At 39.5% G+C, this 24222-nt stretch overlaps 1 protein-coding gene across 2 annotated transcripts; it reads left to right on the forward strand.

Moving 5' to 3' along the window:
• The first annotated feature begins 4031 nt into the window (after window positions 1-4031).
• LOC143030851 (uncharacterized) lies at window positions 4032-15903 on the forward strand. 2 transcript variants are annotated; one of them, XM_076194072.1, is made up of 2 exons: window positions 4032-4312; window positions 13356-15903. In XM_076194072.1, exon 2 carries the CDS (start codon window positions 13507-13509, stop codon window positions 15301-15303), a length of 1797 nt encoding a protein of 598 aa, XP_076050187.1. In that variant the 5' UTR covers window positions 4032-4312; window positions 13356-13506; the 3' UTR covers window positions 15304-15903. The 2 variants fall into 2 exon arrangements, with proteins under 2 accessions (XP_076050187.1, XP_076050186.1); XM_076194071.1 differs by lacking the exon at window positions 4032-4312 and adding an exon at window positions 4676-4826.
• Window positions 15904-24222: the final 8319 nt, after the last annotated feature.

Genomic DNA, 24222 nt, shown 5'->3' on the forward strand with positions numbered 1-24222 from the left:
ACATGAATTTAAAAATAGTTTAGATAAAATGAGATATAAAGATGGGACACCACGAGCATAGCTCCCCTTCCCGTAAAATACAACTAGGTAAATACACACACACACATGCATAACTATGAAGTGGCTGGGAAGAAGAAAGACTGGAGTCTTAATCCAAGTTTATTCTTGACTAGTTTCACCTTAAGCTTTTTCAAAGGAATAGTGCTACAGTGCTAGAAGTGGCATACAGATATGTATGTTTGCATACCTTTTCTAGTGGATATTTACATCACATACAGAATGACCTCTCATTAACGGACATTAATTAGCTGTGTTTGCGGTATTTTCGCTGTGTTTTCGGTGTTTTTGGTGCTGTTGTTTAGTGCTGTGCAATCACCCAAAAACCACTCCAAATCAATGGATTATTCACATCAACGGACACAGTTACCCCCCTTTTAATCCGTTAATGAGAGGTCAATCTCTATTACAGATAAATTTGTTGGAGTGGTAGAGGACTTACATATATACTGTACATATACCAAGGGCTTTTTTTTTTCCTTTCAAGAGATGTAGCCAAAGTCAAAAGCATAAATCCACTCCCACCCATTTCATCCCCACATACTTCACTCCCATTCAACATCCCCCTCTCCCTCTTTTCTTGGCTCCAGGATAATGGGTCATCCCTGCATCTTGCCCACTGCCCTGGGTCAGAAGCAATGCAGAAAGACAGCACATCCTCAGCAAGGCCACTTCATTTAATCTGCCACCTCCCCTCTCCGTTCCCTCAAGCAGAAATCCCTATGGGCTGCATCAAAATATCACACGCATATTCCCTCACCTCCCATGCATCACAGCATTATCCATACACAACCATTCTCCACTCACACCTATCTTCTGTCTTCTCCCTTCCTTCCTCAACAGACATCCCCGTCTTTTCCAATACCCCTTTTACCCCATCCATCCATCTCATCCTTGGTTACCTCATCATGTTGACTTTATCCACCTCTGCCTTCCACATTTCTTTTACTAATCTTTCTTCACTCATTCTTTCCATGTGTCCAAACCATCCCAATACTCTTTCATCAACCCTATTTCCCAACTCCCTTTCCACCCCCACTCTCTTCCTCACCTCCTCGTGTCTCACTCTATCCAGCCTAGTACCTCCTACCACACTTCTCAGGCATTTCATCTCAAACACATTTAAACTCCTCCTCTCCTATGTTCCATGTTTCTGACCCCATACAGTGGTGTCAGCACAATCACTCCTTCATACAATTTTGTCTAAGCATTCATCCCCAAATGTCTATTTCTCATTACACTTTTTAATCCCCCAAGGCATTTACTAGCATCACTTAATCTGCATTCTACCTCCACCTCCACTCCTCCCTTTCCCATCACATTTGCCCCCAAGTATTTAAAGCTGTCCGCTTCCTGCAGTTTTTCTCCCTTAATACTCACTTCCAATTTGCTGCCATCCTCTCCTATTGTACATCTCATCACCTTACATTTACCCACATAAATCTTCAATTTCCTTCTTTCACATAGCTTCCCAAACTCTGTCACTAAGTTCCTTAATCCTTCCTCTGATCCTGCCACAAGCATAGTGTAACCAGCATGCAACAACTGGCTTATCTCCCAGTTTTCTCAATTTTCTTTAACCGCTTCCCATCCCCGGCCCGTTACCCTTGCATTCACCTCTTGCACCACCCCTTCCATGTATATATTGAACAGCCATGGTGACATGACACATCCCTGATGAAGTCCCACCTTTACCTCAAACTGCTCACTGTCTCCATTTCTAATTCTAACACAGGCTTTACTACTTTGGTAAAAACTCTCAATTGTTCTTAACAGCTTTCCTCGTATCCCATATATCTGCAATACCTCCCACAGTACCTTCTTTTCTACCCTGTTATAAACCTTTTCCAAATCCATAAAGGTCCAATAAATATCCTTACCTTTTCCTAAAGCTTTCTCACATACCTACCTTACCACAAGAATCTGATCCACACAACCCCTACCTGTTCTAACCCCACACTGCAGTTCCTCACCAATTTCTCCCTCTGTTCCCCTCCTAATCCTCTCAGTCAAAACCCTCCCAAAAGCCTTTCCAACTATACTCACAAACTGATCCCTCTGAAACTATCACACTCACATTTGTCCCCTTTTCCCTTGTAAAACAGAACTATATATGCATTCCAGCCAGTCCACCATCATAGTACCTCCCTTTTTTTAGACACTCCGCATGACTCCCATTTAACCCAGGTGCCTTATCTGCGCTCATTGTTTTAATAAATGCTTTCACCTCATCTTTTCTTAATTCTCCTCCATTTTCCTCATTCATCACTGTCCTTTTCAAAGCACTTCCCACTGCAAGTACATTTCCCTCCCTATCCTCCTTCACATTTAGCAACTCCCTGAAATACTCTACCCATCTTCCCCTTACTGCCTTCTCTTCATAAGAACATAAGAATGAAGGAGACTGCAAGAGACCATAAGGCAGCTCCGTATCCATCATCTCCTGCCATCCCCATCCATAAAGTTGTCTAATCGTTTCTTAAAACTACTGATAGTTTCAGTGCTTACTACATGGTCACTAAGTCTATTCCATTCGTTGACCACCCTATTAGTAAACAAATTCTTGCCTATTTCCTTCTTAAATATAAATTTGTCCAGTTTAAATCCATTACTGTGAGTCCTGCCCTGTTGTTTTAATATGATGACCTTGTTTGCATCACCCTTGTTAAAGCCTTTGATCCACTTGAACACCTCTATTAGATCACCCTGCACTCTGTGTCTTCCCAGAGAATATAAGTTAAGGTGTCTAAGCCTCTCATCATAAGGCAAATTTCTAAGTCCATATATCATTTTGGTCATTCTTCTCTGTACTGATTCTAGTGAATTGATGTCCTTTCTGTAGGACGGAGACCAAAACTGTACCGCATAGTCAAGGATGGGTCTTCCGTTATCATCTCTCCATCATCTTCATCTTTTCGAGTATAAAGGCCTAGCTTGAGTTGTGTGACGGCCAGTCTGGTTTTGCCCAGCGGCGCGTCACCACAATACTCCCCCCACCCCTTCTTTAGGAACGAGCGCCGCGGAGTGTAGGACGAGGCGCGACTGACGTGAGCGCTACTTGCAATAGTTTCACAGAGTTCTACATCAGTTATCATGCTTTCGTGGCTAGTGATCAATAGATCGAGTAAGTTACCATGTTTTGTGAGGTCTTTTACATGTTGAACTAAGTAATTGTCACCGAGAAAATCCATCAAGCGACTACCCATATGGCCGTGTAGGGTCATCCAATCAGTGTCAATAGAATTGAAATCACCCATTGTCAATAAGTAAAAAAATGTGATGGTTATTATGATATAAAAAGAGTCATATTAAAATATTTTAAAAATGTGAGCTTTTGTGGTATTTTTCCATTAACCTCCTCAGTACGAGTCACATTATCGCGGGAAGCATCAGCTGCCTGATGCACGATGATGCATCACAATACTCGCGTTGTACAGCAGTATTACTCATTCTCTTCCACTATGAATATTATAACCACAGAAATCATGATGATCAGGCCAATTTGCAGAATTTTGGAGTCACTCGGCTACAACCACAAAATGAATATAACCATGACGCAGATACCGTCATCCTCATGTAGATATGGGACAGTTTCCCACATTTTCCACCATTGTCATTTTATCACATGCAAGAGGACGCCTTCCAACATTTTGTTAATTTCATAATAAACATTAATGTGTGCTAAGGATAATGTGAATTATGGATATCACGATTCAAAATCAGAAATCAATATATTAAAAGAAAAATATTAATGAAATGGAAATGCCCATTATTATTGAGTCCTATATCAATATATAAAAATATAAATATTTCAGTGATATAAGATCACATACACAATGGGGCTGCAGTCTGATAACATTTACTCAGTAATGAAGGTCTTTATTTGCTTCACTGTTGTAACTAACATAGAACTTTGTAAATCACATGGTTGAGTGCTCAGTCCCCATTCCCTCGCATCCTATATAATCGTGAGATTCACAAGACTCAGGTTTGCGTACGAATGCTGCGGGAATGTAGTAGGACGGCAGGAAAGAGACTGTGAGTACCGCAGTATGACCAGCTCGGAACCCCTCCTTCACTACCTTCTAGAGTGCAATACCACTATCGCCCTGAGAGGAGGGAAACGAATTGTCGACACGGCCCCCGAAGACCAGAGGAGACTGCAAGAGGCCATTACTATGAGTACTGCCCTGCTGTCTAAATGATAGACCCGTTTGAATGTATTAGAGCACGTCGCCCTATTCGTTTTTCCAGTGTAAGTTAAGGTGCATAAACATCTCTGCATAACAGATGTTATCCAGTTCTTCGATCAGCAGTGTTAAATACATCGATATAGGCTAGGAACAATATTCAACAAATCCTACATTTGCAATCAAACCCCACATATCTTCACATCATAATCGATGTTCTTAAACAGCTTTAGTATGCCTGTGAGCAAGACTTATATTTCACACATGCCCAATCCTGGATGAAAAAAAAAAGAACGCCAGTACCGCAATCAGCTCACCACTACTTCCTACATACAACAGTACTTTTACGTGAACCGCAGCTTGTGAACGGTCAGATCGTAAGGAGGTGGATTTCTGGATTATGAAACAAAAAACAGATTAGTCACCCCTTGATAGAGATTTGATAACAAATATTTTTGTTTAGTAGGGGTAAACCATGTAAAACATTTCTAAAAGTGCCTTTGTACGTTTGCAAGAATATTTGAAATAGTTTAGATATTTGTGTCAGGAAAATTGTAGGCAAAGAAGGAAACCACACAGGTAAAGAAAAAATTATAGTAGGCGTTTGCCAGACAGAGCCTACATGATTAGATTGATACCTGGAAGTTGCAGGCCATAATGAATGTAGCTATCTAGGTGTTGGATACTTTAGAATGCTGTAGGTTAGTAACGAGATAAAATTAGAAAACAAGCATTTCAAAAATTGTAGAGGGGGCTGTCAAATAACAATAGCCCCTTAAGAACTAGAAAGTAGTTAACAGTATATGCTGATGTTTTAGAACAATTCCAAGTACCGGTACTGAATAAGATTTTTGACTTAGGTGTAGAATTAGGTAGTATGTGTAAAGATGTTTGTTAGTCTTTTTTTCTAATCACCACTTATGTTACTATTGATTTGTGGTACTCGTATCTGGGGTTGAACATACTAGTTGATGATACAGGTAAGAATTGCAGCCTTAAGATTTAACATAATGTAACCTAACCTAATTCTTGGTAACTGTAAAGATGCTCGTCTTAGTGTTTTGAAAATCATTGCTGATGTTACTATAAATTTATTGTATTTAAACATGGGCTAGTAGATGATATAGTGAAGGGTTGCAGACTGGCAAACATCTTTGTAAGCACTTAAAATACGTAGAATCATAACTATACATTATTGTAAAAAATATATATGTATGGAAGAGAATGAAAATGATCTTGTATTGAATTATCTCATATTGAATACAAGAAACAAATTAAACAAATACCATGAAAAATACATTTACCATGAGGGAGAGAGGGACTGGGTAGGTTAGATATGGTCAGAATAGGAGAATACTGTGCTTGATTTATCGTTTATTTGAACCGTGTTGTCATTTCTTTCATTAATCACTGGCTTTGCATGCTTCTTTAAATCGCAATACTTATTTCCCAATGCAGTCCCCAGATGGGGGTGGGGGTTTAGTACAAACAAGTGATTTCCAATTGAAATGGAACAACCAATTTGGTCAAATCAACAGGAAAACCGTTTGGAAAAAAATTGCCTGTCGAGTGTTATGCGAATGTTAGGATTTATATCTCTGAATGCAATGTAGCTTTGGATAATACAATTTTTTTTCTACCTAATTTACCTCAAGTTCATTGAGGGAAGCTCTTGTAGACCATTAAGATAACATCTGGAGTCTGGTATTACATGAGTGCAAATGTTCATTTTGATTTTATTCATGGTTAAAACCTAATTGGATTGTGGCTCCTATTTACCGTGTGTATTTATATACAGTTTCTATGATATCAAAGAAATGTATAATTAATTGATTTTAATTCATATATTTTGCTTTGTCTTTCATTAGATACTTAGTTTACAACATGTGAACTGAAATCATGCGAGCCAAATTTATACATACATATACCAAGGCTTTTTCCCCCTTACAAGGGAGGTAGCCAAAAAGGAAAAGGCATAAAATCATCCCTACCCATTTCATCCCTGAATACACTCCACACCCCTCCACCCTCCCTCTTATCTTAGCACCTCCTGGATGACGAGTCATCCCTGCACCTTGTCCACTGCCCTTGGTCAGAAGCAGTGCCGCAAGACACAGCACATCCACAGCAAGGTCGCTTCATTAAATCGGCGACCCTCCCCCCCTCTCCATTCCCCCCATGCATAAAAGGAGAAGACAGGGAGAAATCCCTTCAGGCTGCGTCAAATTTTGCTCACACTACCTCACCCCCCCATCCCCCGCCCATTCCACCTCATGCATCACAACATCATCCATATACAACCATTCTCCATTCACCCCTGTCTTCTGTCCTCTCCCATCCTTCCTCAACAGACATTCCCCACTTCCCCAAAGCCCCCTTCACCCCATCCATCCACCTCATCCTAGGACGTCCCTTCAAGTTCACTCCCTCCACATCTGCCTTCCACACCTCTTTGACTAGTCTTTCTTCACTCATTCTTTCCATGTATCCAAACCATCCTAATACTCTTTCATCAGCCCTATCTCCCAACTCCCTTTCCACCCCTGTTCTTCTCCTCACCTCCTCATTTCTCACTGTATCTAGCCTAGTAACCCCCATCATACTTCTCAGACATTTTATCGCAAACACATTCCAACTGCTTCTCTCTTCCTCTCTTATGTTCCATGTTTTTGCCCCATACAGTGCTGTTGGTACAATCACTCCTTCATACAGTCTCCTCTTATCATCCATTCCCAAATGTCTATTCCTCATTACACTTTTTAATCCACCAAGGCATTTAGTCGCTTCTCTCAATCTACATTCTACCTCCACCATCACCTTTTCCTGCCAAATTTATCATTAATTAATGGTAGATCTCAAGGAATAAACACTTTTTTATCAGATCATAGAGATATGATCAGATTGCATAGTAAGATCAAAGAAATATTAGTATTTTATATTAGATACAAAATATTTTCAAAACATTATCTGATAGATTTTGAGCAAATCCGGGCCATATTCCCATATAGAATTCTTATCACTGAATTAGTTTATTTAAATGACTGCTGATTAATTAGTGAGTGGAAAGAAAGACAACCAATTGGCTTAAAGTCATTAACTGTTTGATAAATGATAGCCAGCATGGATTCAGACGGAGACTTTCTTGTGCGACTTACTCGAATTCTACAACACAGTCATCTTGAATTATGACAAAAGAAACAAATAACTACAGGCCTATAAGCTTGACTTCAGTTGTAGAAAAAAATATGGAAACTATCATTAGAGATGCTGTCGAACATCATTTAGAAAGTAATTGTTTGATAAGTAACATTCTTGCATGACTTACTCGAATTCTACAACAGTCATCTCGATTTATGACAAAAGAAACAATATATATCTAATATATTTAGACTTTATGAAAGCTTTTGATACCATCCCCCATGGAAGTCTACTTACTAAATCAGCTTCACACGGAGTATGTGGTAGCCTATTAAGCTGGACTAGAAATTTGCTTAAAGATCAGAAACAGAGAGTTGTTTAAAATGGCAATACTTCTAGATGGAAAAATGTTATGAGTGGAGTTCTTCAAGGTTCCATTCTTGATATAGAGAACGGACTAAAATCTATTGTCTCCAAATTTACTGATGATAAAAAGATGGAAAAATGTTACGAATGGAGTTCCTCAAGATTCTATTCTTGGGCCACTTCTATTCATAGTATATATAAATGATATAGACCACGGACTAAAATCTATTGTCTTCAAATTTACTGATATCAAAATTGTGTGGAATGGCAAATGATCACTTAAATCAATTAGATATTCAAGAAGATTTAGATATATCACAGCAATGGTCTGAAAAGTGGCTAATGAATTTTAACACAAGTAAATGCAAGGCTATGCACATAGGTAAAAATAACAGTAAGTTCGATTTCAAGTTATTTAGAAATTTGTTAACAAAGGTGGATAGAGGGATGTTGGGGGGTAATTATCAGTACAGTAATGATCTCAAATCATCTAAGCAGTGTATTTCAGCCTCTGAGAAAGCAAGTGATATTCAAGGACTGATTGCACGATCTTTTGACTTCAGAAGGTCATCTCTCATTTGGAATATGCTGTTTCCATATGGTCACCGAATCTCATTAAAGACATTGACAGAATAGAAAACGTACAACGGCGAGCCACAAAACTGATTCCAAGTATCAAAAATAAATTGTACAAATATAGACTAAAATGAATCTGTTTTCCCTAATAAAATGTAGACTCAGAGGTGACTTAATACAGGTATTTAAGATTCTAAGGGGGATTGACAACATCAGAAATGACAAAAATTTTACACTGAACGAGAATCCGACGAGAAATAATAGTCTCAAACTGTAAGGAAATAGATTTAATTTGGAAGTGGGTAGAGACAACTTTGCTAACCATGTAGTTAATGAATGGAATAAACTTCCTGCAGAGGCAGTACAATGTAGTTCAGTTTGAAGCTTTATTTCATATTTGATTATTTGTTTGTTATTATTTGTCTATTGTTTGTTTTTCATTTGTTATTATTTGTCTATTGTTTGTTTTTCATTTGTTATTATTTGTCTATTGTTTGTTTTTCATTTGTTATTATTTATGTGTCTATTATTATTTACTATTTTGTTTATTCTTTGTAAATAAAAATGTATATGACCCATTATGTACAATTGAGTTATCCGATTCTCGTAGTGACTAGAGGAGGAGGGGGACCCGGACAGCTTTGGTAGCGCAATATACCTCTCCCAGTTCCAACTACAGCCAATGAATTAAGCTCTTTGACAACTGTATCTCATCACACCTCTTAGTCCAGGAGCATTAGCTTAAATATGGCTTCAACCCTGAACAAATTAGTAACAAGCTGAAATTTTCAGAAAGTGCTAAGGAGACCTTCTCTAATAACATACTAAAAGTCCCCAAGAATCTCCCTTGAGGGTTTTGAGAAATGCAAGATGGCCATCGATATCATATTTTGTTATATTTCAGGTCTCAGTTAAGATAGAAATACAAATGAAGTATGAAAATATAGGTTTTGAGACCCAAGGAATTTATGTCAGTGTATGTGTGATAAATTGAGACTGTCATGTTTTTGAGTTACAAGTACATTCACAGATGTAATAAGTAATTCTGAAACACCAGAAGGTTTTTTTTAGTGGTACTTGTAAAACCGTGATTATCAATTGATGAAAATGTTAGCCTGATTCATATATTGTATGTGATGTTATATTTTGTTTGTTTTTTAGAGTTCAAGATGGATTTGTGTGTTATTTGCAACAAATTATGCACCAAAGATTATGTACAAGTAAGAGCCAAGGGAGGGACAACATTAGTAGCAGCAAGCCTGGAGAGGAAGGATGGATCTCACGAAACCTTGGAGATGTAGAACCCACTGACACTTCTCATCACCTGCAGCAAGGACTACACCCGGGAGTCCTCGATCAGGTCCGCGAAGAGGAAGTCAGAAGAACCTGTACTACAAGAGGAGGTTCAGCCACCCACCAAAGTTTGACATCACCACATGCTGCTTGTTCTGCTCTGAAGTACTCCCAACTAGTAGCAGACTTACTACAAAATGGAAGAAGATGACCAGTAATGTGGAGACAATGCCCTTCAAACAGAATATCTTAGAGCAAAAGAGAGGAATGATGAATGGGGAGAAATGGTTGCCAAAAGAATGATTGAGGCATCCTTTGACTTGGCTGCTGCTGAAGCCAAATATCACTGTAACTATGCCCAAGATTTTCTCAGCAAATCTAAAACACAGAAATCAGTTGGCAAGCCACCTGATGCTCTGAAGCAATCTGCCTTCCATGAACGTTGTGCCTATCTGGATGAAACTGATGAATGTCAGTATGCTGTGTCTGACCTCATGGAGATGATGGAGACATTCTTGCATGGTGAGGAGGGCTACTCCATGAAGTACTTGAAACAGAAGCTGAAGGAAAGATATCAAGATGACATAATCATTACAAGCCTCCCTGGAAAGTCGAGCATTGTTAGCTTCAGAGATTCAGCTCACCGCATTTTTTGAGAAAAGTGGATGGCAGACAGAGCAGCAGACAAAGCAGAGGAGAATGAAAGAATAATTAAAATGGCTGCGTCAATTATTCGTGATGACATCCGATTGTCTGTATTTGACCTCGGTGAATATCCTAGTTTGGAAATTACTGAAAATGGGTTGTCTATGATTCCTGGGTCTCTGAACCTCTTTCTGCACAAATTGTTGAACCCAAAGGGCAAAAACACAGGTGTACTGAGCAGGCGATGTACTGCCATAGCCCATTCTGTTATTTCTGCCTGCAGTGTATCAGCAAGGAAAGCGCAAGGCATTCAACCTGGTTCACAACAAGGAGTATGATCAGCTCAAGACATTCTCTAATGCTGGAAGCACTCACCAACAAGTGCAAGAAGCAGGTGAAAGCTTCTTCCTGAAGTTGTATGGTGTACCTCATGGTGTGTCACTGGATGAGTTCTGCCTACAAACAGGCAATCAGCAGAACATCTCTGTCCCCATCCTTCCAACTGGGAAGTTTGCCTCCGACAAGTGCTACAGCCAAACAGCATTCTTTCAGAACTTATCACACTGACCAGGAATGGATGGGCAGGCCCTTGCAGCCAACAGCCTAGGGATGGAAGCTGGAGGACATCCTAATTCCAGTTGAAAATGACCACCCCATTGCCCCCAACTGTCTGCTCAACATGATCTTAAATGGTTGCAAAGCAGATAGCTGTGGAGCATCATGTGGCTGCAGGAAGATTGGGGTGCATTGATCTACCATGTGTTCAAAGTGTAGTGGTCAAACCTGCAATAATGCAGTACAAATGCCATCCTTCATTGATGATTATGAAGAGACTGAAGCACCAAGACCAGTTTCTCCTGAAACTGATGACGAAGATGGTGCCAAGGCCATCATCAAAATTGATTTGATTATTGATTGATTGATTAAAATTCTGTAATTAGGACTACAGCTAAGCATTTTCTGTCTATAGTTAAGGTAATGGTAAAGTGTTGCTTCTTGCTACTGGCATGACTTTTATTGTATAATGTGTGTCAGACATGTATTTTGTTTTTCTTTTGCTAATGATTCCATTTGAAATTCAGATAATCCAAAAATTAGTTAGAGAATTGAACTCCTTGTCCCAAAAAACATACACATTGACTTATTCTTTGACTTTCGATGATGTTTGAGGCTTGAAACATGACCAAATCTAAAATTGGCTACCATTTTGGACGCTATCTTGAATTTCTCAAAACCATCACAAGGGGTTCGTGGGGATTTTTAGTATGTTATTAGAAAAGGTCTTCTGAGTACTTCCTGAAAATTTCAGCCTATTACTAATTTGTTGAAAAGCTAATACTCCTGGACTATCTGAAGATGGTCCCACTTTGTTAACATAGGAGACATCGAGACACACTCCTGTAAGAGGCCGGTAGATGGAGGCAGAAACTTCATTAGATGAAGAGGACCGGAGTACGAATGCTAATAAGGTTAGGAAACATTAGGGTATTGAAATGCTGAGTCCGCGGATTGTTTAGTCGCCGACAAGCGACAATTGCTTAGACTCGCGTTAGCTCGGCATCAACTGTTTTTATAAACAAGACTGGAGGCGCCGTTCTGTCTGTATAGACACGGCCGACGGGTGGTGACTGTTGTAATAATTGCTGATGTAATCTAAACACTGTGAGCGCAAAACTATTTTTCGTTTGACAAATGCTGAGGTAAACGATATTGCTTGTGACAATGTAACAGCTTTCCGGATTGGAGGAAAAAGGTGGAGGAGGAGAAAAGTTATTGGTGCATGAATTCAAAGTCACGCCCATAAGGAGTGACATTTATTTGAGAAGTCAGAGGAGATTGGATTAGAAAAATTAGTGACGTCAGACGGAGGTAGCTTGGCGTATGGTATAGAGATCTCGAGAGCAGACGAGGGAGAGAGATCCTGAGTGTAACCAAGACAGTGCAATTGTAGTGGAAAGAAAAGAAAAGAACTTTCCTTAACCTCAGGACTGGTCTGAAGTACATGAGAAATACAAGGCATGGGGCCTACTGAATAAGAGGAGCTTGGAAGTTATTGGAGCTGACGTAACAAAGGCAAGGGGCTTTGTGAGTGGAATTACGAGACTAATAGAAGTGTAAACGGTCGAGGACCGATAGTGGTGGTGACAGAGGAGGTGTAACTCCCTTCACACAGGGTCACAATTCTGTACATTAAAGGTGCATCAGAGGTAACGGCCAGGATACGCTGGGACAAGAACATACAGGTATCACATACCACCTTGCATCCAATATACCAGGGCACAAGGAATATAATGGCACTCTCAACATAACATGAGAAAGTACATGGTGAACAAAGGTCACAGTGTGTATGAACGTGATTTAATTGATTTCATTATCTTTTTCTTGCAAGTGTGTAGTCCACTTTGTTCACTTGTTGTACAAGTTGCATTTTATTGTATTTATTCTTTTGTTAACATAGGAAAAAGCTAGGCGGGACCCTTTGTCTTTGTTTTTGTTTGCCGTTAGCCCAAAAAGTCATCTGCAAAACACTCCCTATGTGATGTACGCAAGATTTTGAAACCAAAACAAGTAGTAGTGTGCCTCTACGCTAAAGGTTGCTTTAATTGGCCTAGCTTTTCATTGGTTCCGATCGCTGCTGCCAAATTTGTAGACATATATAAAGTGACATATCAAATGTGTTCAGTGTTTACATTCTCCCATGCCAGACATGCAATTACTATAGACATAATCCGTTACTCGATAAGTTAATCTTAATAGTTTGTTTTAGTACTGGTTGATTGAACGACTGGGTTGAGTCTAACCTAACCCCCCCCCCTCCATATAGGTGACAGTCCCACTACAAAGTGCATCGTAGGTAATTAATAGCTACTCCTTTGAGTAGGAGAGAAGTATGGAATTTCAACTCACAACTAGGCCAACAAAGCAAACACCACTATAATGACCACTTGATCATTTTCATAATCGATTTTACTATGTGTTTTAGACAAATTATTCTTATGATAAAGGATGGCATGTATGGAATGTTTTGTGTATAAAACACCAACAATCCTACTATAACATATCTCAAAAAGTTAATCTATTTTTTTCCAGAAAGGTAACTATCAACAAAGAAAACCCAATGTGGCATCTATAGCTCAGCTATCTCACAAGTCATCTTAAAAATCAAGTGATGGCCCGCACAGGAAAGAGGCCTTTCTAGTGTGACCTATATTATGCAAAGGATCGTCACATATATCATGTGATGATCCACATAGTAGAGACACCTTTCCAGCGTGACTTGTGTGATTCTGCTCTCTCCCAAAAGCGTAATCTGAAACTTCATATGATGACCCATACAGGAGAGAAACCTTTCCAGTGTGACTTGTGTGATTCCCCTTTCTCACGTAAGGGTAATCTCAAACATCACATAATGACCCACACAGGAGAGAAGCCTTTCCAGTGTGACTTGTGTGATTCAGCTTTCTCACATAAGGGTGATCTCAAACGTCACATAATGACCCACACAGGAGAGAAGCCATTCCAGTGTGACACGTGTGATTCCACTTTCTCAGGTAAGGGTCACCTCAAAAGTCATATGATGACTCACACAGGAGAGAAGCCTTTCCAGTGTGACCTGTGTGATTCTGCTTTCTCACGTAAGGTTGATCTCAAAAGTCACATGATGACCCACACAGGAGAGAAGCCATTCCAGTGTGACTTGTGTGATTCTGCTTTCTCACGTAAGGGTGTTCTCAAACGTCACATGGTGACCCACACAGGAGAGAAGCCATTCCAGTGTGAATTGTGTGATTCTGCTTTCTCACGTAAGGGTGATCTCAAAAGTCACATGATTACCCACAAAGGAGAGAAGCCATTTCCGTGTGACATATGTAGTTCTCCTTTCTCACGAAAGGGTGTTCTCAAACGCCACATGATGACCCACACAGGGGAGAAGCCTTTCCAGTGTGACTTGTGTGATTCCGCTTTCTCAGGTAAGAGTGTTCTCAAACGTCACATGATGACCCACACAGGAGAGAAGCCATTTCAGTGTGGCATGTGTGGTTCTCCTTTCTCACGAAAGGGTGATCTCAAGAGTCACATGATGACCCACACAGGAGAGAAGCCATTCCAGTGTGACATGTGTGATTCTGCTTTCTCAGATAAGAGTGTTCTCAAAGGTCACATGGTGACCCACACAGGAGAGAAGCCATTTCAGTGTGGCATGTGTGGTTCTGCTTTCTCACGAAAGGGTACTCTCAAACGTCACATGATGACCCACACAGGAGAGAAGCCATTCCAGTGTGACATGTGTGATTCCACTTTCTCAGATAACCGTCACCTCAAAAGTCACATGATAACCCACACAGGAGAGAAGCCTTTCCATTGTGACTTGTGTGATTCCGCTTTCTCACGTAAGGGTGTTCTCAAACATCATATGATGACCCACACAGGAGAGAAGCCATTTCCGTGTGACTTGTGTGATTCCGCTTTCTCACGTAAAGGTGTTCTCAAACAACACATGATGACCCACACAGGGGAGAAGCCATTCCAGTGTGACATGTGTAATTCCGCTTTCTCACGAAAGGGTGATCTCAAGAGTCACATGGTGACCCACACAGGAGAGAAGCCTTTCCACTGTGACTTGTGTGATTCCGCTTTCTCAGATAAGAGTGATCTCAAACGTCACATGGTGACCCACACAGGAGAGAAGCCATTCCAGTGTGACTTGTGTGATTCTGCTTTCTCACGTAAGGGTGTTCTCAAACAACACATAATGACCCACACAGGAGAGAAGCCTTTCCAGTGTGGCTTGTGTGATTCTGCTTTCTCACAAAAGGGTGGTCTCAAAAGTCACATGATGACCCATACAGGAGAGAAGCCATTTCAGTGTGGCATGTGTGATTCTGCTTTCTCACATAAGGGTGATCTCAAACGTCACATGACTACCCATCCTGAGGAGAAGCCTTTCCAGTGTGACCTGTGCGATAAAACTTTTTCACGTAAGGGTCTTCTCGAACGTCACATGATTACTCATACAGGAATGAACCCATTGCAGTGACCTGTGCAATAATTATCTTTCACGATTTTTTTTGTTTCGAATGTCACATGATGATCCATACATGAATGAGCTTTTTACAGTGTGACCTGTGGGATGAAGCTTTTGGAAGTAAGGATGATTTGAAATAGCACGTGTTGACCCACTCCGGAAACAAGGCCTTTCCAACAGCTTGAAGGGGCAGTAAGTATCTAACAGCATATGATACTGAACTTCTTTGCGAACTATGCTTGTCAACTACAGCAAGTACAAAGGCCTAGCTCGAGTTGTGTGACGGCCAGTCTGGTTTTGCCCAGCGGCGCGTCACCACAATACTCCCCCTCCCCACCCCCTTTCTTTGGAAGCGAGCGCCGCGGAGTGTAGGGCGGGGCGCGACTGATATGAGCGCAATTTGCAATAGTTTCACAGACTTCTACATCAGTTATTATGCTTTCGTGGCTAGTGATCAATAGATCGAGTAAGTTACCATGTTTTGTGAGGTCTTTTACATGTTGAACTAAGTAATTGTCACCGAGAAAATCCATCAAGCAACTCTATATGGCCGTGTAGGGTCATCCAAACAATGTCAATAGAACTGAAATCACCCATTATCAATAAATAAAAAATGTGATGGTTCTTTGTATGTATGATATAAAAATAGTCATATTAAAATATTTAAAAAATGTAAGCTTTTGTGGTATTTTTCCATTACCCTTCTCAGTACGGGTCAAATTATCGCGGGAAGCATCAGCTGCCTGATGGTCGATGATGCATCACAATTCTCGCGCTGTACAGCAGTATTACTCGTTCTCTTCCACTATGAATATTATAACCACAGAAATCATGATGATCAGGCCAATTTGCAGAATTTTGGAGTCACTCGGCTACAACCACAAAATAAATATAACCATGACGCAGATGCCGGCATCCTAATGTAGGTATGGGGACAGTTTCCCACACTTTCCGCCATTGTCATTTTATCACATGCAAGAGGACGCCTTCCAACATTTGGTTAATTTCATAATAAATATTAATGTGCGCTAAGGATAATGTGAATTATGGATATCACAATTCAAAATCAGAAATCAAGATATCAAAAAAATATTAATGAAATGGAAATGCCCATTATCATTGAGTCCTATATCAATATATAAAAATATAAATAGTTCAGTGATTTATGATTACATACAAAATGGGTTGTAGTCTGATAACAGTTACTCAGTAGTGAAGGTCTTTATTCGCTTCGCTGTTGTAACTAACATAGAACTTTGTAAATCACATGGTTGAGCGCTCAGTCCCCATTCCCTCGCTTGTATCCTGTATAATCGTGAGATTCACAAGACTCAGGTTTGGGTACTACAAGTGCTGCGGGCAAGTAGTAGGACGGCAGGAAAGAGACTACGAGTACCACGGTATGACCAGCTCGGAACCCCTCCTTCACTACCTTCTAGAGTGCAATAACACTATCGCCCTGAGAGGAGGAAAACGAATTGACGACACGCCCCCGAAGACCGGAGGAGACTGCAAGAGGCCATTACTATGAGTACTGCCCTGCTGTCTAAATGATAGACCCGTTTGAATGTATTAGATGACATCACCCTCTTCGTTTTTCCAGTGTAAGTTAAGGTGCATAAACATCTCTGCGTAACAAATGTTATCCAGTTCTTCGATCAGCAGTGTTAAATATACAGTATCGATATAGGCTAGGAACAATATTCAACAAATCCTACATTAGCAATCAAACCCCACATATATTCACATCATAATCGATGTTCTTAAACAGCTTTAGTAAGCCTGTGAGCAAGACTTCTATTTCACAATTGCCAAATCCTGTATTAAAAAAAAAAAAAAAAAACACGCCAGTACCGCAATCAGCTCACCACTACTACATACAACAGGACTTTTACGTGAACCGCAGCTTGTGAACGGTCAGATCGTAAGGAGGTGTATTTCTGGATTATGAAACAAAAAACAGATTGATTACCCCTTGATACAGCTTTGATAACAAATATTTTTGTTAAGTAGGGATAAACCATTTAAAAACATTTCTAAAAGTGATTTTGTACGTTTGCAAGAATATTTGAAATAGTTTAGACATTTGTCAGGAAAATTGTAGGCAAAGAAGGAAACCACACAGGTAAAGAAAAGATTATTGTAGGCGTTTGCCAGACGGAGCCTACATGATTAGATTAATACCTGGAAGTTGCAGGCCATTATGGTTGTAGGTATCTAGGTGTTGGATACTTTAGAATGCTGTAGGTTAGTAATGAGTTCAAATTGTAGAGGGGGCTGTCAAATACCAATAGCCCCTTAAGAACTAGGAAGTAGTTAACAGTATATGCTGATGTTTTAGAACAATTGCAAGTACTGAATAAGATTTTTGACTTAGGTGTAGAATTAGGTATATGTAAAGATGTTTGCTAGTCTTTTTTTCTAATCACCACTGATGTTACTATTGATTTGTGGTACTCATATCTGGGGTTAAAAATACTCAGAATGATAAAAGCTAGTTGATGATACAGGTAAGAATTGCAGCCAAGATTTAACATAATGTAACCTAACCTAATTCTTGGTAACCATAAAGATGCTCGTCGTAGTTTTTTTTGAAAATCGTTGCTGATGTTACTATAAATTCATTGTATTTAAACATGGGCTAGTAGGTGATATAGGGAAGGGTTGCAGACTGTCAAGCATCTTTGTGAATACTTAAAATATGTAGAATCATAACTATACAGTATTGTAAAAAATATATATGTATGGAAGAGAATGAAAATTATCTTGTATTAAATTATCTCGTATGGAATACAAGAAACAAATTAAACAAATACCATTGAAAAATACATTTACCATGAGGGAGAGAGGGACTGGGTAGGTTAGATATGGTCAGAATAGGAGAATACTGTGCTTGATTTATCGTTTATTTGAACTGTGTTGTCATTTCTTTCATTAATCACTGGCTTTGCATGCTTCTTTAAATCGAAATACTTATTTCCCAATGCAGTCCCCAGATGGGGATGGAGGTTTAGTACAAACAAGTGATTTCCTATTGAAATGGAACACCCAATTTGGTAAAATCAACAGGTAAACTGATTGGAAAAAAATTGCCTGTCGAGTGTTATGCGAATGTTAGGATTTATATCCCTGAATGCAATGTAACTTTGGATAATACAATTTTTTTCTACCTAATTTACCTCAATTTCATTGAGGGAAGCTCTTGTAGACCAGTAAGATAACATCTGAAGTCTGGTATTACATTAGTGCAAATATTCATGGTTAGAACCTAATTGGATTGTGGCTCCTATTTACCATGTGTATATATATACAATTTCTATGATATCAAAGAAATGTATAATTAATTGAGTTTAATTCATATAGTTTGCTTTGTCTTTCATTAGATACTTAGTTTACAACATGTGAACTGAAATCATGTGAGCCAAATTTATACATACATATACCAAGGCTCTTTCCCCCTTTCAAGGGAGGTAGCCAAAAAGGAAAAGGCATAAAATCATTCCTACCCATTTCATACCTGAATACACTCCACACCCCTCCACCCTCCCTCTTATCTTAGCATTTCCTGGATGACAGGTCATCCCTGCACCTTGTCCACTGCCCTTGGTCAGAAGCAGTGCCGCAAGACACAGCACATCCACAGGAAGGCTGCTTCATTAAATCTGCATCCCCCCCCCATGCATAAAAGGAGAGGACGGGGAGAAATCCCTTCGGGCTGTGTCAAATTTTGCTCACACATACTACCTCACCCCCCATACCCCGCCCATTCCACATCATGCATCACCACATCATCCATATACAACCATTCTCCATTCACCCCTGTCTTCTGTCCTCTCCCATCCTTCCTCAACAGACATTCCCCTCTTCCCCAAAGCCCCCATCACCCCATCCATCCACCACCTCCAAGGACGTCCCTTCAAGTTCACTCCCTCCACATCTGCCTTCCATACCTCTTTTACTAGTCTTTCTTCACTCATTCTTTCCATGTGTCCAAACCATCCTAATACTCTTTCATCAACCCTATCTCCCAACGCCCTTTCCACCCCTGTTCTTCTCCTCACCTCCTCATTTCTCACTCTACCTAGCCTAGTAACCCCCATTGTACTTCTCAGACATTTCATCTCAAACACATTCCAACTGCTTCTCTCTTCCTCTCTTATGTTCCATGTTTCTGCCCCATACAGTGCTGTTGATACAATCACTCCTTCATACAGTCTCCTCTTAGCATCCATTCCCAAATGTCTATTCCTCATTACACTTTTTAATCCACCAAGGCATTTACTCGCTTCTCTCAATCTACATTCTACCTCCACCATCACCTTTTCCTGCCAATTTTTTTATCATTAATTAATGGTAGATCTCAAGGAATAAACACTTTTTTTTATCAGATCATAGAGATATGATCAGATTGCATAGTAAGATCAAAGAAATATTAGTATTTTATATTAGATACAAAATATTTTCAAAACATTAACTGATAGATTTTGAGCAAATCCGGGCCATATTCCCATATAGAATTCTTATCACTGAATTAGTTTATTTAAATGACTGCTGATTAATTAGTGAGTGGAAAGAAAGACAACCAATTGGCTTAAAGTCATTAACTGTTTGATAAATGATAGCCAGCATGGATTCAGACGGAGACTTTCTTGTGTGACTTACTCGAATTCTACAACACAGTCATCTTGAATTATGACAAAAGAAACAAATAAATACAGGCCTATAAGCTTGACTTTAGTCGTAGAAAAAATGAGGGAAACTATCATTAGAGATGCTGTCGAACATCATTTAGAAATTGTTTGATAAATAATAGCCACATGAATGGGTTGAGACAGAAACATTCTTGCATGACTTACTTGAATTCTACAACAGTCATATTGATTTATGACAAAAGAAACAATATATATCTAATATATTTAGACTTTATAAAAGCTTTTGATACTGTCCCCCATGGAAGTCTACTTACTAAATCAGCTTCACACGGAGTATGTGGTAGCCTATTAAGCTGGACTAGAAATTTGTTTAATGATAAAAAACAGAGAGTTGTTTAAAATGGCAATACTTCTAGATGGAAAAATGTTACAAGTGGGGTTTCTCAAGGTTCCATTCTTGATATAGACAACGGACTAAAATCTATTGTCTCCAAATTTACTGATGATAAAAAGATGGAAAAATGTTACGAATGGAGTTCCTCAAGATTCCATTCTTGGGCCACTTCTATTCATAGTATATATAAATGATATAGACCACGGACCAAAATCTATTGTCTCCAAATTTACTGATGATATCAAAATTGTGCAGAATGGCAAATGATCACTTAAATCAATTAGATATTCAAGAAGATTTAGATAAATCACAGCAATGGTCTGAAAAGTGGCTAATGAATTTTAACACAAGTAAATGCAAGGGTATGCACATAGGTAAAAATAACAGTAAGTATGATTACGAGTTATTTAGACATTTGTTAACAAAAGTGGATAGAGGGATGTCAGGGGGTAATTAACAGTAATGATCTCAAATCATCTAAGCAGTGTATTTCAGCCTCTGAGAAAGTAAATAATATTCAAGAACTGATTGCGAGATCTTTTGACTTCAGAAGGTCATCTCTCATTAACAAGCTATATAAATCGTTAGTTAGTCCACATTTGGAATATGCTGTTTCCATATGGTCACCGAATCTCATTAAAGACACTGACAGATTAGAAAATGTACAATGGCAAGCCACAGAACTGATTCCAAGCATAAAAAAATAAATCATGTGAATATCGACTAAAATGAATCTGTTTTCCCTAATAAAATGCAGACTCAGAGGTGACTTAATACAGGTAATTAAAATGTTAAGGGGGATTGACGACATCAGAAATGACAAAATTTTTACACTGAACGAGAATCCGAAGAGAAATAATGGTCTCAAACTGTAAGGAAATAGATTTAATTTGGAAGTGGGTAGAGACCGCTTTGCTAACCATGTAGTTAATGAATGGAATAAACTTCCTGCAGAGGCAGTACAATGTAGTTCAATTTGAAGCTTTATATCATATTTGATTATTTGTTTGTTATTATTTGTCTATTAATTGTTTGTTTTTCATTTATTATTTATGTGTCAATTTATTATTATTTACTATTTTTTTTTTGTTTATTTCTTTGAAAATAGAAATGTATATGACCCATTATGTACATTTGGGTGTGTAAGGTTGTGACCAGTTATCCGGTTCTCATAGTGACAAGAGGAGGAGGGGGATCCGAACAGCTTTGGTAGCGCAATATACCTCTCCCAGTTCCAACTTACCTTACCTTACTGTCGTGCCATATCCTCTTCGACTTCGGCAACCATGGAGCACCACCGTTCATGGTCCCTAGTTACTTGTAACATCTGTGCTGATTTGATTTGTTTTCCCGTCGCCCTCTTCAGCCCATCCATATACTTCTCCCTCTGCTTTCCTCTTGCTCTCCTTCCCTCCACCATTCCCGTCATCACCACCTCTTCCAACCCTTTCTTCCTTATTATATGTCCTAAGAATCTACTGTATCTCATCACTCCTCCTAGTCCTGGAGCATTACCTTAAATATGGCTTCAACCCTGAACAAATTAGTAACAAGCTGAAATTTTCAGAAAGTGCTGAGGAGACCTTCTCTAATAACATACTAAAAGTCCCCAAGAATCTCCCTTGAGGGTTTTGAGAAATGCAAGATGGCCATCGATATCATATTTAGTTATATTCCAGGTCTCAGTTAAGATAGAAATACAAATGAAGTATGAAAATATAGGTTTTGAGACCCAAGGAATTTATGTCAGTGTATGTGTGATAAATTGAGAATGTGTCATGTTTTTGAGTTACAAGTACATTCGCAGATGTAACAAGTAATTCTGAAATGCCAGAAAGTTTTTTTTTATTGATACATGTAAAACCGTGATTATCAATTGATGAAAATGTTAGCCTGATTCATATGTTGTATGTGATGTTAATTTTTTTTTCTAGAGTTCAAGATGGATTCATGCATTATTTGCAATAAATCATGCACCAAAGATTATGTACAAGTAAGAGCCAAGGGAGGGACAACATTAGTAGCAGCAAGCCTGGAGAGGAAGGATGGATTTTATGAAACCTTGGAGATGTAGAACCCACTGACACTTCTCATCACCTGCAGCAAGGACTACACCCGGAAGTCCTCCATCAGGTCCGCGAAGAGGAAGTCAGAAGAGCCTGTACTACAAGATGAGGTTCAGCCACCCACCCTAAGATAAAAAACTCCAAAGTTTGACATCACCACGCGCTGCTTGTTCTGCTCTGAAGTACTGCCAAGTAGTAGCAGACTTACTAAAAAACGGAAGAAGATGACCAGTAATGTGGAGACGATGCCCTTCAAACAGAATATCTTAGAGCAAAAGAGAGGAATGATGAATGGGGAGAAATGGTTGCCAAAAGAATGATTGAGGCATCCTTTGACTTGGCTGCTGCTGAAGCCAAATATCACTGTAACTATGCCCAAGATTTTCTCAGCAAATCTGAAACACAGAAATCAGTTGGCAAGCCACCTGATGCTCTGAAGCAATCTGCCTTCCATGAACGTTGTACATATCTGGATGAAACTGATGAATGTCAGTATGCCGTGTCTGACGTCGTGGGGATGATGGAGACATTCTTGCATGGTGAGGAGGGCTACTCCATGAAGTACTTGAAATAGAAGCTGAAGGAAAGATATCAAGATGACATATTCATTACAAGCCTCCCTGGAAAGTCGAGCATTGTTAGCTTCAGAGATTCAGCTCACTGCATTTTTTGAGAAAAGTGTATGGCAGACAGAGCAGCAGACAAAGCAGAGGAGAATGAAAGAATAATTGAAATGGCTGCATCAATTATTCGTGATGACATCCGATTGTCTGTATTTGACCTCGGTGAATATCCCAGTTTGGAAGATACTGAAAATGGGTTGTCTATGATTCCTGGGTCTCTGAACCTCTCTCTGCACAAATTGTTGGACCCAAAGGGCAAAAACACAGGTGTACTGAGCAGGCGATGTACTGCCATAGCCCATTCTGTTATTTCTGCCTGCAGTGTATCGGCAAGGGAAGCGCAAGGCATTCAACCTGGTTGACAACAAGAAGGAGTATGATCAGCTCAAGACATTCTCTAATGCTGGAAGCACTCACCAACAAGTGCAAGAAGCAGGTGAAAGCTTCCACCTGAAGTTGTATGGTGCACCTCATGGTGTGTCACTGGATGAGTTCCACTACACTGCCTACAAACAGGCAATCAGCAGAACATCTCTGTCCCCATCCTTCCATCTGGGAAGTTTGCCTCCGACAAGTGCTGCAGCCAAACAGCATTCCTTCAGAACTTATCACACTGCCCAGGAATGGATGGGGAGGCCCTTGCAGCCAACAGTCTAGGGATGGAAGCTGGAGGACATCCTAATTCCAGTTGAAAATGACCACCCCGTTGCCCCCAACTGTCTGCTCAATATGATCTCAAATGGTTGCAAAGCAAATAGCTGTGGAGCCTCATGTGGCTGCAGGAAGATGGGGGTGCATTGCTCTGCCATGTGTTCAAAGTGCAGTGGTCAAACCTGCAATAATGCAGTACAAATGTTGTCCTTCATTGATGATTACGAAGAGACTGAAGCACCAAGACCAGTTTCTCCTGAAACAGATGACGAAGATGATGCCAAGGTCATCGTCAAAATTGATTTGATTTATTGATTGATTGATTAAAATTTTATAATTAGGACTACAGCTAAGCATTTTTTGTCTATAGTTAAGGTAATGGTTAAGTGTTGTTTCTTGCTACTGGCATGACTTATTGTATAATATGTGTATGTTCAGGTTGATAAACATGTATTTTGTTTTTCTTTTGCTAATTATTTCATTTAAAATTCAGATAATCCAAAAATTAGTTAGAGAATTGAACTCCTTGTCCCAAAAAACATGCA

This window comes from Oratosquilla oratoria, chromosome 12 (genome assembly GCF_046742065.1).
Source record: "Oratosquilla oratoria isolate Oo_2021 chromosome 12, ASM4674206v1, whole genome shotgun sequence".
NCBI classification, from domain to species: Eukaryota; Metazoa; Arthropoda; class Malacostraca; order Stomatopoda; family Squillidae; genus Oratosquilla; species Oratosquilla oratoria.

Bases quoted from the DNA above. Each gene is read 5' to 3' on its own strand.
- LOC143030851 (XM_076194072.1), top strand. From the start codon at position 13,507: ATGATCCACATAGTAGAGACACCTTTCCAGCGTGACTTGTGTGATTCT.